Raw genomic sequence first — 17,870 nt, forward strand, 5'->3', positions numbered from 1 at the left:
ACCAGCCAAACAAGTCGTGAGAGTTATCTAAGAGAATGCCTGTATAATCTCTAACCCAAATAGGAAATCATAAAATATTAATCATTTTTGGAGTTGCCCTCTGCTTCTTTTGACTACCCTTGTCTAGTGGATGGTGTGAATTTTCAGCGGAGAAAGTGGGAACACTAACATTTATGGAATGCCTTCAACATTAGACCTACCCTCTATGAGTTTTGAGGATATAAAGGTGTGACCTGTAGCATGAGATATAAAACAAACTATCACCACAGAAATTCTCAGTGAGGAGCAGGGGCCACTTGCCCTTTCCCCTGCTTTGGAAGCACTGCCTGTCTTAGCCTGCAGGCAATATTGCTCTTTCCTCCCTGCTCCCCTCACTCAGCTGCCTTGTGGCACGCTGCTCTCCATCAGCCGCAGCTCATTTCCTCTCAGTGAAAAGAGCTCAGTTAAGCTCTCTTCCTTTGTGTCTGCTCCCTGTGTGTCCCAGTTTGCCTTTCTTACATGAGAACATAAATGCGGAGGGACAGAGGGCTCTTTCCATTGTGGTCCGCATATGTCTGGTCCTGGAACCGCCTGTTTTCTTCCCTTAGAAGCTGGAGCCTAACTTATTGTCCATTTCCAAGTTATTGTGGGCCTGTTCCCTGCATTCTTCACACTGCTTTGTAAACTCCTCTTACTGTAAATTGGCTCCCGTAAATTCTCATAGGCTAAAGTTGCACCAGCCAGACCTTTCGCTTTACTGCTGAGTTCCCAGCATGGGCACCATACAGACAAGTGGACGCAGCAGGGAGTCTGTGTGGATAAAGGAAAGGACAGGGCTGCCCAAGCCTCCAGGGAGCAGGGGTGAGGAACTGCTCCTAGCTGGTCCTTAGACAGCTTGGATTTGAACAAGTCAGCACCTTCTCCAAAGCTCAAGCTTGTTTGTAAATGAGGGTATTGCCCCTATGTCTCCAGGGTGTACATCAGGTCTAATAGCCCAGAATTTCACTCTCACTGTGCAGGAACAGACATCATACAGTTTCCTCACAATCTGCCCACTTTGGGTTCTCTTTTGGTTATAGAAAATTTATATATATATTTTTATGTATAAAAATTTAATTAATTTTTAATACAAGGGTTTATATTCATTTATCCACATCTTGAATAAGTATATATCGAGCAGCTATGTGTCAGCCGCTGTGCTAGACACTTAGAAGGAAACATTCCTTCATTCAACTAATGCCAGCCCCCATTACTTTTCTGGCACTGAGAATACCTGGTTTGTGCCTTTATACACCCTGAAGACTAATAGGGGGGAGAGTGTAGGAGGGCGACAGAAGTTGTTCAAAGTAATCACACAAAACTAAAAACAAAACTCAGATAAGGACAACCTAGGAGAGACGTGTGGTGTTCCGAGAGACTGCCGTATGGGAATTTGACCAGATCAGGGAAACTTCCAGCCCTGAGAGCTGGTGAAGGGAATGAAGAGAATGGGCATCTCTGAGCATGGTTGAGGAAAGAGGAGCGACAGGAGTTAACGACCGTGTGAGTATGAAGCGTGAGGAAAACGAAGCCTTTAATGACAGCTCACTGGAATAATCCTGTTGGGCTCAGACTTTTATGCATAGGAATTGCTTCAAAGAACATTTTTAAGTCTATGTCTAAAATTCTCCATCATACTTTTAAATAATTGCAAGGATTTAACTTCCAGCATATTGTAAATAGACAGTCTTTCAATAAAATTCTTACAAGACCTCTAAATGTATCCAGTAGAATTGAAACACCATAGCTATTTTATACCTACCATTAGACATCTAAAAGTCTGATTAAGTTCTTATTTAATAGTCACAAGTTTTATATTATTCTTTTCTCTTCCCTCAAAGTGTTTTCTAATATCAAATATTTTTGCAAGAGGGGCTGGCCCCGTGGCCGAGCGGTTAAGTTCGCGCGCTCCGCTGCAGGCGGCCCAGTGTTTCGTTGGTTCGAATCCTGGGCGCGGACATGACACTGCTCGTCGAACCACGCTGAGGCAGCGTCCAACATGCCACAACTAGAAGAACCCACAACAAAGAATATACAACTATGTACCGGGGGGCTTTGGGGAGAAAAAGGAAAAAATAAAATCTTTAAAAAAAAAAAATATTTTTGCAAGAAAAATCTTTTTTGGATCAGTCTATCATACTTGTCTGCAGTAAAAAATACGTACATACATCTCATGCGGACACATACATAATGTTTTTATGTCATCATAAAACTTGCTATTTTTTTTCCTAAATTGAGTTTTCATTTCAATGTTTGCTTGTACATAATTGATCAACATAAATACATTGCAAATTTTGATAAATAATTTCCAAACATAAACATTTTTAAATATAAAGGTAAAAAGTGAGATTGACTTTTTTCCAATTAGTTTTTTATTACTATTGTAAATATTACTCATCACTTGAATGAGAAAAATTTCACCATCAATTCTATTCACATTTTGATGTTATAGTGCTGAGAAATCTTATACGTAAAATTAAATAGTTGGTCATGGAAGGTGTTTTGTTATAACAATGTGACACAATTTTTCAAAATCTTTCCAAGTTTCCTGCCAAAAATCACATAGTAATTTATCTCCAACATTTTTAAGTTATCACCTGACAACTTGATTAGGTCTTTTTTCAAATTTTATGGAGGCAAAGAATTTAAAAAGTTGAAAACTCATTCTCTAGATAGCAACACCAATATTTAAAATTTTCTCTTTATTTGGTATAACAGTACAATGCACCCTTGGAAGATGCAAGATAAGTGAATGAGAAATATGCCTTTCCCCTGGAAAGGGAGAGAAAGTGGGAGAAGGGCTTCTATGAAGAGAGAAGCGTCCCTGTGAGAGTTTAGCATGTGGGAGCTGATGGCTGTAACACTGCTGTATCCTTGGATAGTCCTTGCATGGTCCTCCCTTAGGTCCAGATACCAACAGCTCATTTTGAAGACAGCTGCCCCAGGATGTGAGCAGAAATGGAAAGAATGAGAGGTGGATGAGATTGTTCACGGAGAGAATATAACATAAAGAGAGGGTTCAAGGCGAGAATTGAGAAATCACAACGTTGAATGGCTGAGTATAAGTTGGACATGAATTGTGGCCCTTGGAACTTAAAATTTACAGTGCATTCTAAAAACTGTTTTATTTCCTCTAGTAGTTTTCATATATTTTGTCATTTATTATTAATACTTTCCACTATAAGTCCAAAAATTTTATCTATATATTTACAGATCTAGATATATCCATAGATACAGATATGTAAAAATGATATAAGAGTTTGTCTGGAATTTGTTCTTTTTTTTGAAGCTTGGCCTTGAGCTAACGTCTGTTGCCAATCTTCTTTATTTTTTTTCCCTTCTTCTCCCCAAAGTCCTCCACACATCGTTATATATTCTAGTTGTAGGTCCTAGTTCTGCTGTGTGGGACACCTTGTCAGCGTGGTTTAATGAGCGGTGCTAGGGCCACACCCCGGATCCGAATCAGTGAAACCCTGGGCCACCGAAGCAAAGCGTGCAAACTTAATCACTCGGCCCGGGGACCCCTGGAATTTATTCTTATATGTAGATGTCCCCAGGAACCTTACCCAATTCTTTATTTTACCTCAACTCATATCTCATTAAAAATACAACTAGTTGCATTTTACTTTGCATTATAAAATAGGTAGTTTATATCTCAGCTTCAAAATAGTTTTTATAATTTTCTCATGTGTTTAAATATTTTACTCAAAGCATTATTTTACTACATTAGCCAACACTGCCTTTACAAGTCATGTATCTCTCTACCTCCAACCCACAGCTGGCATAGAAACTGCAGTTTTTCTTCAGAATATCAGAAATTATTTAATTTTTAATTTCTGAGAGTTTAGGAAGGATACTGTAAAAGGTGGTTATATTCTCAGTGAATCAGCTGAAGTAGCTCCGCGCTGACTGACCTGCATTTTTACGGGCACGTGAGGCAGCATCCTGCACTGTGGTTTGTTGGGCTAGTTCCTTACTTCACGCTGTGTGCAGTCAGGATACTATTGACAGAGAAAACAGAGAACTTCGTGCACCCTTGTGTGCATTCTGCCCTCAGTGTCCTTCATAACAGACCCACCGAGGGCACGGGAACTGAGAGTGAATTATCCACTTGAACGATTGTAATACGGATTTAGCTAGTTTCCCCCACTGCAAAACGTGAGGGGACATATTTTTGTTTACTTTTATCATATGCTTGGGAAAAAACCCTAAGAGTTTTCACCTTCCATACATCACTTTTCTACCCCAGGAATTTTATATTTCAGTAGTTATGGCCATCGCTTTGTCATGAATTGCTGTCTGCATGACTCCAGCCTAGAGACTAGAAATTGCTCATGAGAATCTTTAAAACAGAAAGCGGTATGGGAATCTCTGGAATAATTCACAATTACCATCAAAATCATCATCATCACTGACATCCCATCAATTTATCCCTCTGTAGTTCTTTAAAGCTAAAAAATAAAATCTTTAACATGTTGCGTCTCTTATTGTGACAGCTGCAGTGTTGTAGGCCAGGTTCACCAGTCCACATTTGAGCGATGGGGTATCTGGTTAATAGTCAACTTGGTTTTGAACTTTCGGCTATATTTCTAAAATAAAGTATTATTGCACATTTCTTCCACAGTAATGTCTTCTTAATTTAATTAATCAGTATTAATTCAGACTCTTACAGTACTGGATTCAGGTACCACTTATACCTTGAATCTCTGACGTCATGCTCAAAAGCACTGGGTGGGGATCCGATGATGAGCATAGGACATAGTTTCTGTCTTCCTGAAGCTTCCAGTCCAGTGGGGTAGACTGAGACTAATCAGACGTCATACAAATACTGTAAGATTTTAACTGTATTGAGAACCTAGAGGGTAGAGTTACAAGAAGAGGACAGTTGGACCTGTCAGTGAGGTTGACCTTCCTGCAGAGTGACAGCTGACCTCGAGGAAAGAAACTGGTTCACTCGGCAGATGTTAAGCGGCGGGAACAGTGTGGAAGAATGGCCTTCCTCCTGAAGTCTTTTCTCAAGGTTAAAGTCTTGGTACTTTAAAAAAGTTTAGCTGATTGGGTAGAATCTGTATTGACCCAAGAACATCCTCTGGAAGTTTGGTAAATTTCTTTTTCAGTTAATCAGTTTGTTTTGTTTTTATTTGCTGAGAAGAGCAAAAATCCCCGTTAACTGATTATGCTGCTTCATCAAAGCTTTAGGGGATTTCTCTTCTAAGATTAGAGTATGTTACCAAACAGAAGTGTTTTGGAAAAATGATGTAGACAAAAAATAATATATGAACTGTGGTAAGTGTGCTTGCTGTCTGAATTAATGCAATTGTGAATTCCTTTGTAAAGTGGAAATCCTTTTCATAATCAGCAATCACTACCTAACTCACTATTTGGATAAGCAGGGGTCATATCTTAGGATTGCTGTAGTGGCTACACCTGAATATAGAAGAGGCCTTTACTATCTCTCTTATCCCTAAGCTCCCCTGGAATCACACTGAAAGTACTGCTTTTCCTCACCATTTGGAGAACTCAATACACGCTAGCTCAGTTCAGTTCATTGTGGGATGAATATTTGACTGAATGACCTACTTGAGGGACTAACTAATCTGGATGTATATTTTTAATTTACTTTTTGGTGAAGCAGGAACTTTAATTGCCTCTAGAGCTAATATAATTTCAGTAAGTGCATATTTCTATTCATTTTCTTCTAGTCATATTTAGTTTGTAATCTAAATGCATTAATGACTTTATATTCTAATTTAAAATGCAGAAATAATCATACACTTATTTTCCTTTTTCCAACACTTTTGGCTTTGCCTGACATTTTGCTTTTTTAAAAAATTGTATTACTAGCCATGCATAGAGGCAAATAGTCATAGTGTCTTTTCAGGGTATTTTAATTTTTACAGAAGTATGCTTTTGAAGGTGACTTGATTTAATTTACCTTTTTTCTTTTCAGTATAGTTGGTTTTCCCCTCATTTCTGCCAATAGTAATTCTCCTATCATGCTGGTATTGTTTGTCTAATATTATACCAATTTCAGGCATAACACTATTGAACTTCTGTGTCATCTGTCAAAAGATATGCCTATTGATTAGTTATAGAATAGTTCTATTTAAACTGCCTGGCTGTTTATCACAGAACAAGTGCTGAGTGAATATAGATTTGCATGGGCAACACAGGGAACAATGCTAATTAAACTTACAGCAGTGATCGTTATTATTTACTAAGCCAGAGCTGAGGCACCAACAAAAATATTTGCAGCTTACAAAACACTTTTACTTGCAGAGAGTAGATTATACTAATGGATTCAGATTCATTGAGTATAAGGTTTATTGCAACTACTACTCACCACTATAAGAAGAAATTTCCTCCACATTTTCCCAAAATAGTATAAGCATTGCTATTAGCACTGAGAAAATTTCTTTAGCAACATCAACATTTCCTTTTTGTATATTTTCCCCTTGTAATTAAGACTTAGAACTGATTCCATTCATAGAATTCACATTATCTCAAAACAGAAATGAAAATAATTCATGTTAGTCTTCTTTCTGATGATCATAACATTTACTTGACATTGTGATAATGTTGATGAAAAATGTCCCAGAAGCATCAAATATTGTTTTGTGATACATATATCTTAAAATATCTGAAAATGGGAAAGAACTATGATGACTTGTAATTTCTTGACAATAACAGGAAACATAAAATCCCATGCACACACTGTTTTGGGTTGGATAGTAGCCTCCAAAACGTATATTCAAATCTTAAACCCTATGTGTGATTGTGACCTCATCTGGAAATAGAGTCTTTGCAGATGCAATTAAATTAAGGATTTCGAGATGAGATTGCATGGATTTAGGGTGAGCAGTAAATTCAACAAGTGTCCTATGGAAAGAAGACAGGGAGACGCAGAGAGAAATTCACGTGAAGCCAGAAGTAGAGATTGAAGCAATGGATTTACAGGCCAAGGACGCCACAGGTTGCCAGAGCTACCAGCAGCCGGGAGAGAGGCCTGGAACAGATTCTTCCAAGGCTCCAGAAGACGGCAGCCCTGCGGACACCTCAATGTGGGCTTCTGGACATGAGAACTGTGAGAGAGTCACTCCCTGTCGTTGTAAGTCACTGAGTCTGTGGAAATGTATTATGGTAGCCCTAGGAAACTAAGACACGCCGTTAGCCTCCACTTTATCTGCAAAACCTGCTTTATAGTCGGGCTGGCCCCGTGGCCGAGTGGTTAAGTTCGCGTGCTCCGCTGCAGGCGGCCCAGTGTTTCGTCGGTTCGAATCCTGGTCGCGGACATGGCGCTGCTCGTCAGACCACGCTGAGGCAGTGTCCCACATGCCACAACTATAGGAACCCACAACGAAGAATACACAACTACGTACCGGGGGGCTTTGGGGAGAAAAAGGAAAAACTAAAATCTTTAAGAAAAAAAAAACAAACCCCTGCTTTATAGTCAACACCTTGCATTGTTTTTCTTTGACAGAATATCAAGGAGTGCTACAGATAGCAAGTTAAACTTTTAAACTTTCGCTGACTTCATCCTAAGTTTACCTAAGATTTAAGATTTTCATCAAGAAATGGAGGAATAAAAGAAGATACTGAGAAGGCAGTTTCTTGTTTCTCGCAAAATTCAGACAAAATTAATATCATCAGTCCTTATAATATTATGTTTTAATTGTGTAGGAAATGAAATTCAGAGTGGTCTATGGCATGAAGACAGAATAATAGACAGAGATGTCCCCAACATCCACAGCAAAGTCCCCAGCCCCAGTTTTCAGAATCCTTTCACTTCTAAATATTCTGAAAGTGCTTTTTTCTTTCTAATGACTCAAGATTATTTTATAGTCAAAAAATCAAATAGAAATAATTGAAGTGACTTTTATTTTATTTTCCCACCTGAATAGACTTTGCGGGTTCTATCCTGGATATTCAGAATATTTGTCTTGATTCTGTTAAAGTATGCGTTTTTCTCAGTTATATCATCTCTCAATGCAAAATATGCCTTTTAGCTTATTTTGTAACGTTTTCGTCTACTCTTGCCATTCCTCTTTTCTCCACAGCCCAGATGGTTTTGATTTTTTTTCAATAGTTTTCTGTTACCTTATACAACAGGACTAGATTCTCCATAACTATTTTTAATTATCAAGCTTAATTATATCTATTCTTACTCCTTTAAATGCACACATATATATGAAGTTTATCATAGATTTCACTACTTTTTCATAGAAGGTCAAAGTATATTTCATGAAGCCATAGAACATCTAGGATTTGATGTGAATAAGAATGTCTCTCTAATTTTAAAAAGTATAGCATTTTCTTGTGTAGTGAATTTGTCAATTAAAACTATGAAAATCTTCAGAATTACATGTTGCTTAATGCACATGCGTGCACACACACACATAAATAGTGAAATTTACCTAGGCCAAAATAAAATTTATTTTTAGTTGGGAATCTTTTAAGTGAGAAAAATACATTACTTATTGCCTACTTCTGACAGCTTAGTGGTTATGCCTAAAAGATTAACTAAATTACCATAGTTTATTCTTCCCAGGCTGGAGAATGAGCCTTGTTAACTTCAGTGACCTTGACAGTGCATTACAAATGAAGGAACTGCATTTGCACAGGCCCTCACATTTATAGATATAATATTTTGATGGATGCAATAAATCTGTGTAATTGTCAACCTTAGTATGAAGAATACAAGACAATGACTGTTGCTATAAATTATTCCTGGGCAACAAGAGTTACTTGTCGAGCCCAGTGTCATCCAGTGGAGGTTTCGTAAACATGCAAGCCTGGATCATGACTTGAGTGAAAACGGTGCTTGTGGATTTGCTGCTGGAGCTAATGGGTCCTCTTAAGAGTCAACCTAAAGTACTGATTTCTAATTATTGTGATTCAGACACACCACTTTATACATATATTTAGACTTCCTGTCACAGCACGCGCTTATATTTACCTGCTCTGATCAGAACCCAGTGAAGAAGCTTAAATATTCACGAATCAGGATAGAGCAGGTTCTCTGAGAAGCCATGATAATAGGCATGGAATTGTTGGGGGATAATGTGTCTCATCTTTAACACAGGCATCTATAAATAGGGCGATTTATCAGCCATTTCACAACTTCTACTACAACTGTATATTCAAGTTTTAAGTCACGTTATGCTCTTAGAGCTATTTATACCAGCAGCCTGCTCCGGACTGTTTTAGAGTGAGTCATCATAGATGTCTTAATTTTTCTACTTTTGTTCTAGAGCTGTCTGATTATTTTGGTATAATTGGCCATAATTGATTCTGGATGTCATAAATGTTCTGAGTTGTGAAATGTTAAATCAGTGTTCCAGGCTTTCCAGTAGAATGTGTTTAAAATCCAGTCCAAAACAAAACTTTTAGACATTCAAGCCACAAATTCTCCTCTGATTATTTGCTTTTTCCCTTTACTTTTCTTGGGTCTTTGTCCTGCCTGTCTTCATCGTCATCACTCTGAATTTTGGAGCCTCTCTGTATATTTCTTACTTGTGTTCTTTCTGTCTTCTACCTTTTCTCTGATGTCTCTTTTTCTTTGTCCTCTTCTTTTTAATGTCATGTGCGTCATTTAGTTTCTTATGTTTTTGTTGCTTTAGCAATCATATTTTATCAAGTGGTCTTATAACCCAGATACTTAGCCCTCACCATTCCTCTCCCTTCCCACTGAGAAGTAAGAATAGCTACTTTATATATGGGGCTTAACAGTTTAAAGTGTAATTTCATATGTATTATTTCAGCTTAAGTAAAGTGAACATCCCTTTTAAAGTACATTCATTTCAATTATAAGAGCCATTTAAAAGGAGTACAGTTATCTGAAAACTTACTCTTTTGCTATGTTCAGATGTTGAGTTAAAATGATTGCTCTGCTCCCAGTAATTGTTTTTCCTTCATCTAGAAGGACCGGCAGATGTTTCTTTGCAAATATGCAACATTAAAATATAAAGATGTATTGGACATCATTTCAGAACATAGTAATTTTAAATATTGTTGGTCTATTCTGCACCAGTTTTCTCCAACTCAATTTTTTGAGGTCCAAAGGGCCCTGCAGACTGTTTTTGAGCTTTTCCTTTGTTCTCATGTTTTAGTACTCCTTTTTGTTATGCTTCATGGGGATAAGCAGATGCTTTGTGGGCACCAGTGACAGGCTCCCTGGAAGGGGCCCCAGTGAGCAGCCCTGGCTGCTGCAGGATCCTCCTGACCAACGGCTTTGCTGTCTGGTGTTCCTGCCACCTGTCACTGACCGCACGTGCCACAGGGATTCTGTCTGCCTTTGCTGGGGGCCTTGTGGAGATACTAAGGAACAGTATTCCTTCTGGTTGCCAGGATTTTTATAGGAATTCAGTGGCATATTTGACTGACAAGTATATGAGTAGAGTCGGGTGGGATTATAAAAGTGTATTTTATTGTAATGCCTTAAACTTGAGATGTATTCAGTCAAGATTTTTATAATTATCCATTCACTTTCATGGAGCTTATCTAAAAACTTTATTTCTTCTTTCTTTTTAGCCCAGTACTCGTTTGGGAAAGATAGGAATATTTGTTGCCACTTCATCTTAATGATAATAGCAATAAAAATAACAAGAATGAGGAATGTTTTACCACATATCGAGACAGTTTTCTACGTCCCCTGCGCTTGGCCATGCACAGCAATAAAGCCCATCCTGAGCCCATGATATGCACCAGGCCGTGTGCTCAGCACCAGATAAACATCATCTCATTTAATCACTGTAACAACCTTGTAAGGAATTATTATTCCTATTTTCCAGATGAGGAAACTGACACTAAGGTGCAAAAAGTCACACATTCCTTCTAAACAGTTTTAAGTTTTGTTCAAGGTGGCTTTCTTAGAAGCAGCCAGGGCACTAAGGAATGGGTGTAGAATGGGAGACGGGGGCAGGAGACAGTATGCACGGGGTCAGCCTTGGTAAATGGGGGTTACTTTTCAGTCTGATATTTTAAGTCACAGACTGTCTGGAAGAAGTGAGACTCCCAGTACCTCTAAGGCTGAACAGGAACCAGAGTGCTGGCCGGGAAGCTCCAACAAAGCAGTCTTTTAATTTTTAGTAAGAATAGGGAAACGAGCTTTCAAATGAATTAATTAACTGCAAATTAATTAAAATTAATTAAATGGTAGGCCACACTCTGTGTCAATGGGATGTGTAACGCTACTGAAAGAGGTGCTCTCAGAGAGACTAGCGATCTGAGACATTTTTTCCATTGTCTTTGAAAATAATTAAATCCACATTTCAGTGTTAAGACAATCACAAATGAAAAGAATCTTGCACTGAGAGAGCAGGAATGAGCCCTAGAACTCATGTAGTTTAGCCCTGTCCAATTAGGATGAAAAATGAAGCCCAGAGCAACGACCTTGACTTGCCCAGTCCTAGAGGCGGTTAACTGGCCAAATTAGGTCTTCTGAGAAACTACTTAAAAACAGACCCATAATGTGATTAAGCATCAAAATTTAAATTTTAAAATAGTGTGATATTTTTCCTTTAGCAAGTATAATTTTCCTCTGGGAGGTATTTATATCATCAAAATTATTTCTACACATTATTCAATGGCATTTTTCTATATTGGAATATATTTTATTCTAATAGTAACAATTTTATCCTTGTAAATATAATTATACATTTAATTATTTCCAAATTAATTATAAAAGTTATTAAATTATTAAATTTGAAATATATATAAGTACCCATAATGCCCAAACCCAGCGGCAAAATGTTGTTAAAATTCTCTTGGTTATCCTTTCAGTCTTTCTTCCAACATACACATTATGTTTTTTTTAAACTTAACACAGTGGTCTTACAGACATTTTATACTCTGTCCTTAATAGTGTATTTTACCATATCACTAAATATTAGTCTACGGTATCATTCTTAGTTGCTACTTATATCTTAACTTAAATCCGTCCCTTATAGTTATTTTAGGTGAGCCCTGTTGAAAAACAATGCAGCAATGAAAACTTTCGTAGCAAAATCTTTGGACACTTTCCCAATTATTTATCTAAATTTATCAATCTACTTCACACTTTTTCATTGAATAACTAAAGTACCAATTTACTTTGTTTAAAATATTAGTCCTATTCCATTAACATTGCTATTTAACTCGGTAAAAAAATTTTCCTAAAAAATGCATGCCTTTATTTTTCCCACCTACTTAATTTTTTAACTTCTACCACAAAGCGTTTAGTTTTCATGCATTTGCTTTTGGCAATGTAAAAAAGGTTAAACATATCACCAAAATACAAAATAAATGATTTCAAAATGATATCGTGCACTCTTATGCTTTCAAAACTTTTATCATACAAAGGAACTCTGTCATGATCCTATTTAAAATGAGAATAGAATAAGAAATACAGGACATGCCGCATTAATTAGGTAGCAATTCTGCAGTGTTAGTACCTGGAGGAGATGAAGGCCCTTTCCTTTGGCTGAGCATTACCCCCTTCATCTCATACAGAAGCAGCTGGAGAGCCCAGTTGCCCGCGCGTGCAGCTGAGGTATGCCACACCCAGAGGAAAGCCAGCACAACCTTCCTCCTCAGAGGATAAAATTCTATCCAAAGATTTACTTCTGAGGCAGCGTTAAAGAGAAATGACCATGGGGGTGTACACATTTTCATAAATCTTTTCCACGTTCACAAGAATCAGCCCTCTCCCTGTAAGCCTCATGGCGGGAGTCTCCCAGGATTCATCCAAACCGTTCATGACTATGTGTTCTGTGGGGTTTTCAGCTCATGCTTTACAAACAAATGAGCTTTTTCATTTGTTCCTAATGACTTTGGTTTATAGAAAAAGACCTTAAACTGTCCCAAGAGCAATCAATTTGCTAAAATGTTATTAGAACATCTTTACAAATTTAGCAACAAAAGGGGGTTCCATTAACAATGGAAATCACTGGGAACAGGCGGCCCTTGGCAAATTTAGCACTCACCAGTCTTGTTTTATTTTCGATGATAAGTACAAAAAATCTTGTGAACCAGACACTGATTCCTTATCTGGTAGGTGGGTAAGGAAGATGAGGAGTGGATGCGGTATGAAGAGGTGTTAGAAAAACCAGGGCGGTGTTCTCCAGCTAATCGCCTCTGTCCTTGCTCTTCTTAGGAGCCTTCTGAACGTTAAGCAATGTGTACCTCCTAGCGTCTGCTGATAGAGCCATTTCTGTCCTGAGGCTTTGTGGATTTGTAGCTGAGACTGAGGGCTATTTTTCAATGGACCGTCAACAGGTTCAGATTATATATGTAAACATATGTGTGTCTCATTTTCAGAGCAATCAAATTTGATACATTTGCGATGCACAGAACAGCTGCTGACAACTTGAAACTTGACCTGCAGTTTCTTGTAGAGCATAGACAAATTACGTGATTTTTCTCTTGGTTTGCAGCTTCAGCTTCTGATAAAGAATCAGCCAATATTCTGGGCAGCTTCACGTTCAAAGGCCTTCTTTGCCCGGGACAACTTTTGTTAGCTTCCTTCAGGATAGTCTGTCTGTCATTTCATCCAACAATCTACTGCTGAATGCCCTGTCAAAATTTCTTCTCCCTGCTCTATGTATGACCAGCTTGCCATACAGCACCTCCGTAAATACACTGCTGGCCTAAGTCCTTTCAGTCGCCCAGAGGCTGCATTTTAACAAGTATCACTTCAACGCTGGTGAACAGAATGAATATTTATTGTTGAAAATCTAGTCTTGCCAACATTGAATATTTCTCAAAGACAATTGATTAAAACTGTGGATTAAAAAAAATGATAATTAAAAAAAAGTTTAGAGGGCCAGAACAGTGGTGTAGTGGTTAAGTTCATGTGCTCTTCTTCAGCAGCTGGGGTTCATGGGTTTGGATCCCCAGGGCGGACCTGCACATCACTCATCAAGCCATGCTGTGGTGGTGTCCCACATAAAAAATAGAGGAAAAAGGTCAGGTGCGCTGTGTGGTGAGCTGGTCGTAAATAGAGCAGGGAGAAGGTTTCAACAACTATTGGGAAGACTATTGCTGGTACTTTCTTCAGAGGGGTCCAGGGCTGGGAGGGAAGACAGGAGAAAGATGTGAAGCTCTTTGCAGTTTTCTTCTGATATCTGTATTCCTTTTGTTTTGTTAAAAACCAACCCAACAAACAAACAAAATGCTTGCCTCCTAATACTACAAAGAAACAAGTTTTCAGTCAGCAAAGTTAAAGTAACTTTTCTTCAGACACTTTAATTACTTGTAGGAAGAGACAGAATAATATAGTTTTAGTCATTTCTGGGAACCTTGAATTTTGTATAAAGCTTCTAACGACTATGCAAATGTGGGGTCCTGACCCACAGTCCTCAGCACCCTGACAGCAGCCGAACTTCGCTGCTTAACAGAACGAGGTGGGGTCATCTTTCTGGTGGCCATTCAGACACTTCTTCCTGTTTTCCAGATAGTCCTCCAACCACAGCACTGTTTTAACCATCAACGTCCTAAATCTTTAGAAGGGATTGTTTCAGCTTACTATCCAGAGAAAACAGTTATTATTAGCCACATTCAAATTATAAATGAGAAATTTTAATAATGGATTACTGAATATTACACAAAGCAGAAATGCATTTTTAACTTCTTTTAAATATTGGAGTGATCCTTCAGAGAACTGAGGGATTTTTAAAATGTGGGGTATAAACTGAAACTTGAAAGAAGAATATTAGGTAAAAAGCTGCTATGGCAAAGTACACATGAGAATTCACAACTTATAAATAGCCAAGACTAACTAAATCCACTAAGAGTTTCCACTGCAACATTTATTTTGGATTCAAAGTCAAAATTTAGTTTATTTTTTATAGTCACTCTTGTAAACATAGGGTAAAGGTTCTTTATACTTTCTCAAAATTTACTGCTTATGTTTTATCATTTTATTATCTGTATTAATAATCTTCTAGGTTCCAAGATTTGGAGAGCTACTTGAGGAAAATAATTTTAGAAAAAATTGTCTACGAATTTAGGAGAAAATGTTTCTGTTTTATCCAAATTAGTCAGTCTCTTCAACCAGTGCTTTCTTGTCATTCTTGGGTCTACCAATTATGAGGACAAAATCTTTGGTTGACAAGTATGTCAATGTTGGTGGAAATACAAAACACCCTGTTTGTACTGTCTTTTTAGGCATTTGTGTTCCTATTTTTGTTTAAATATAATTTCAAGAGTGGAAACAAAATTTGCATTCAAAACTACTTTAAATAGGGGCCAGTCCAGTGGCATAGTGGTTAAGCTCATGTGCTCCACTTCGGCAGCCTGGGGTTTGCAGGTTCGGATCCCAGGCACAGCCCTAGCACTGCTGGTCAAGCCACGCTGTGGTGGTGTCCCACATAAAAGTGAAGGAAGATCGGCACAGTCGTTAACTCAACAACAATCTTTCTCAAGCAAAAAGAGGAGGATTGCCAACAGAAGTTAGCTCAGGGCCAATCTTCCTCACAAAACAAACAAACAAAACTACCTTAAATAAATACATTATTTTTGAATACTCTTACTATATAATATTATTCTCTTTTGGGTGATATCTAATTAACAAAATCCTCTTTTCTAAATTGACTATAGTAAAGCAGGAGTTGTCTTTATTTTCAATACTATTAAGCTTTTAATTAACAGAAAACCACCATGGGTTGCTTCTTTAGAATACCGCTAAATGTTAGAGACATCGTCTACTGTACAGGAGTTTCACTACTAGATGAGGATGTCTGGGAATTCATATGGATGAAATTCCACTCTACCACAGCTGTTTCTGAGAAGAAGATATTATTGGAAGCCTTAACTTGCAGTGACGACAGGAATTTATTAAGTAGGTGGGTCGATTAATTTTCTAAATTTATTCGTGTAATGAAAGTGTTTTCTGTTAATCAAACTCTTCTGAACTTACTTTAATTTTCTTGAGTATATGCTAGTTATTCTAAAATATATCTTCCTAGACCTAAGGGAGATTGCCATGTTAACATGACTAAAACTAGTTGAGTTGAAAGATATAGCACCTTTGTTTCTAACTATCTTATTTATTTTTTCATAAATATATGTGTAAGACAGCCTTCATTATAAAAGGAAGTGTTCACTATAAAGAATTTTAAAAGTGAGCTTGCGTCATCAAACCAGAATTGTGATTTCTCCACCCACAAGATTTTTCAGAATTTAATTAATGTGTTAATTAAAATACTATGACTTTGAGCTCCCTCCTTTTAAAAACAGAAAATTATTCTATTGATAAATTTGCATAGTAAAGTTTACTCTGGACTATTCTTTGAAGAATATGATAAACTAAATCATGTAATTTTACAGAAATGTTTAAGTTATTTGAATAAAGGTTTCCCCACAATTCCATCCTTAAAGGCTTCTGAATCTCTCGCTGAATTCCGAGGTGGTGCTCGACCAAGACGCAATTGACGTGATCATCCACGTGGCTCGAAATCCTCATGGCCGAGACCTGGCCTGGAAGTTTTTCAGAGATAAATGGAAGATATTAAATACCAGGTAGAAAAAGAGTTCAATCATTCACACCTGAATGAGTAAATTAAATGTGGCATATGAGAGAGAAAGACCCAACTTTTTGTGTTAAAACCAAGGTACAGATAACAGAATTAGATTTGGAAACAGTCAGCCAAGATGGGTGTTGCCACTCCTGTGAAACTCAGAATTACTTTAACAATTCTCTAACATTATTCATTTGTTGAAGATTGATAACCATAGTTATGTATGGAAATGTGGGGAGTGAAGAAGTTGAACAGGGCCTCTTACCCGGAAACTATCAAGCTTTCCGAGGTTCAAGAAATAGTATCATGAAACTCCTGTATCCTGAATGTGTTAAGGAAGAAAATGACATAAATCAGATATAATGGTATTATAATAAGAACACTTTAATTACTTCTATAAAATTGTTTTAACTTTCCTTTAAATATAAATATCATAAAACACCTGAAATAAAACCATGATATAGAGAAGGAACATTTGAATCATTGTAGAATTCTAGTTGGAGTAGAATTCATTCCTGAGACATCTTGCTTCATGGTCAGAATTCTTCATCCTCAATTTTAGAAAATATTTTATTATGTATTTAAATATATTATAATAAATGTTAATTTACTACTCTGATAATCTCTATAGTATTTTAAAATTGAATTTATTATAAAGCATATAAATTCTGCAGGTTCTTAAACTTAAATGTCCCCAGACAGTGAGCAGACCTACTATTCTGTCTCTTACAAATTGGTGTATACACTTTATTTTTTAAAGTACACCTTTATTAGCTGCTCTCATACAAGAAGTTCAATTTGAGTGGATGTGCCATATTAAAACACAATTCTATCTACGGGTATTTCATTGTCAGAAAACACTGATATTCCTAGAAGACACATTGGCTTTTTTGTATTTTCAGCTCAGAAATTGGAACAATCAGGAGAATAGGACTTACTTTGCTCTCATGCACATTAAACACACACACTGGCCTCTTCCCTTTGTCCCAAGAATCTTTCTGAAAAGCGAAAGTGACATTTCTGTGCTGGAAGAACTTCTATTTTCTGTGCCACACTGAAAATCCAAACTCCCTAATGAGTGCTCTGACCAACCCCTTGGCCTCTTATTTGCTGTTGGCAGCCTCACAGTGTATACACTCTTAGTACCAAATGCCTGCAGTTGTCTGCACACACCATTTCGCTTCACACCTTTTTGACTTTGCTTGTGTTGATCTCTGCCTAAAATCACAGTCTTCCTTGATGTTCGGAACTACTCCATACTCAATTTATATGCCATCGTCCCTGCGACACCTTTCCAAGACCCCACAGCTAAAGAGACCTTCTCTGAACATTGTGTTTAATTTTATTATCACCACA

The 17,870-nt window shown here is 37.4% G+C and overlaps 1 protein-coding gene across 4 annotated transcripts in view; it reads left to right on the top strand.

The window, feature by feature from the left end:
* TRHDE (thyrotropin releasing hormone degrading enzyme) overlaps positions 1-17,870 on the top strand; it is a 361,531-nt gene that overhangs the window by 332,693 nt on the left and 10,968 nt on the right. For all 4 annotated transcript variants that reach the window (XM_001488016.6, XM_023631426.2, XM_070253944.1 and 1 more), the window contains 2 exons: positions 15,672-15,839; positions 16,375-16,515. In XM_001488016.6, coding sequence (XP_001488066.3) covers positions 15,672-15,839; positions 16,375-16,515 — 309 coding nt within the window. The remainder of the gene's footprint in view (positions 1-15,671; positions 15,840-16,374; positions 16,516-17,870) is intronic.

This window comes from Equus caballus, chromosome 28 (assembly GCF_041296265.1).
Source record: "Equus caballus isolate H_3958 breed thoroughbred chromosome 28, TB-T2T, whole genome shotgun sequence".
Classification (NCBI taxonomy): Eukaryota; Metazoa; Chordata; class Mammalia; order Perissodactyla; family Equidae; genus Equus; species Equus caballus.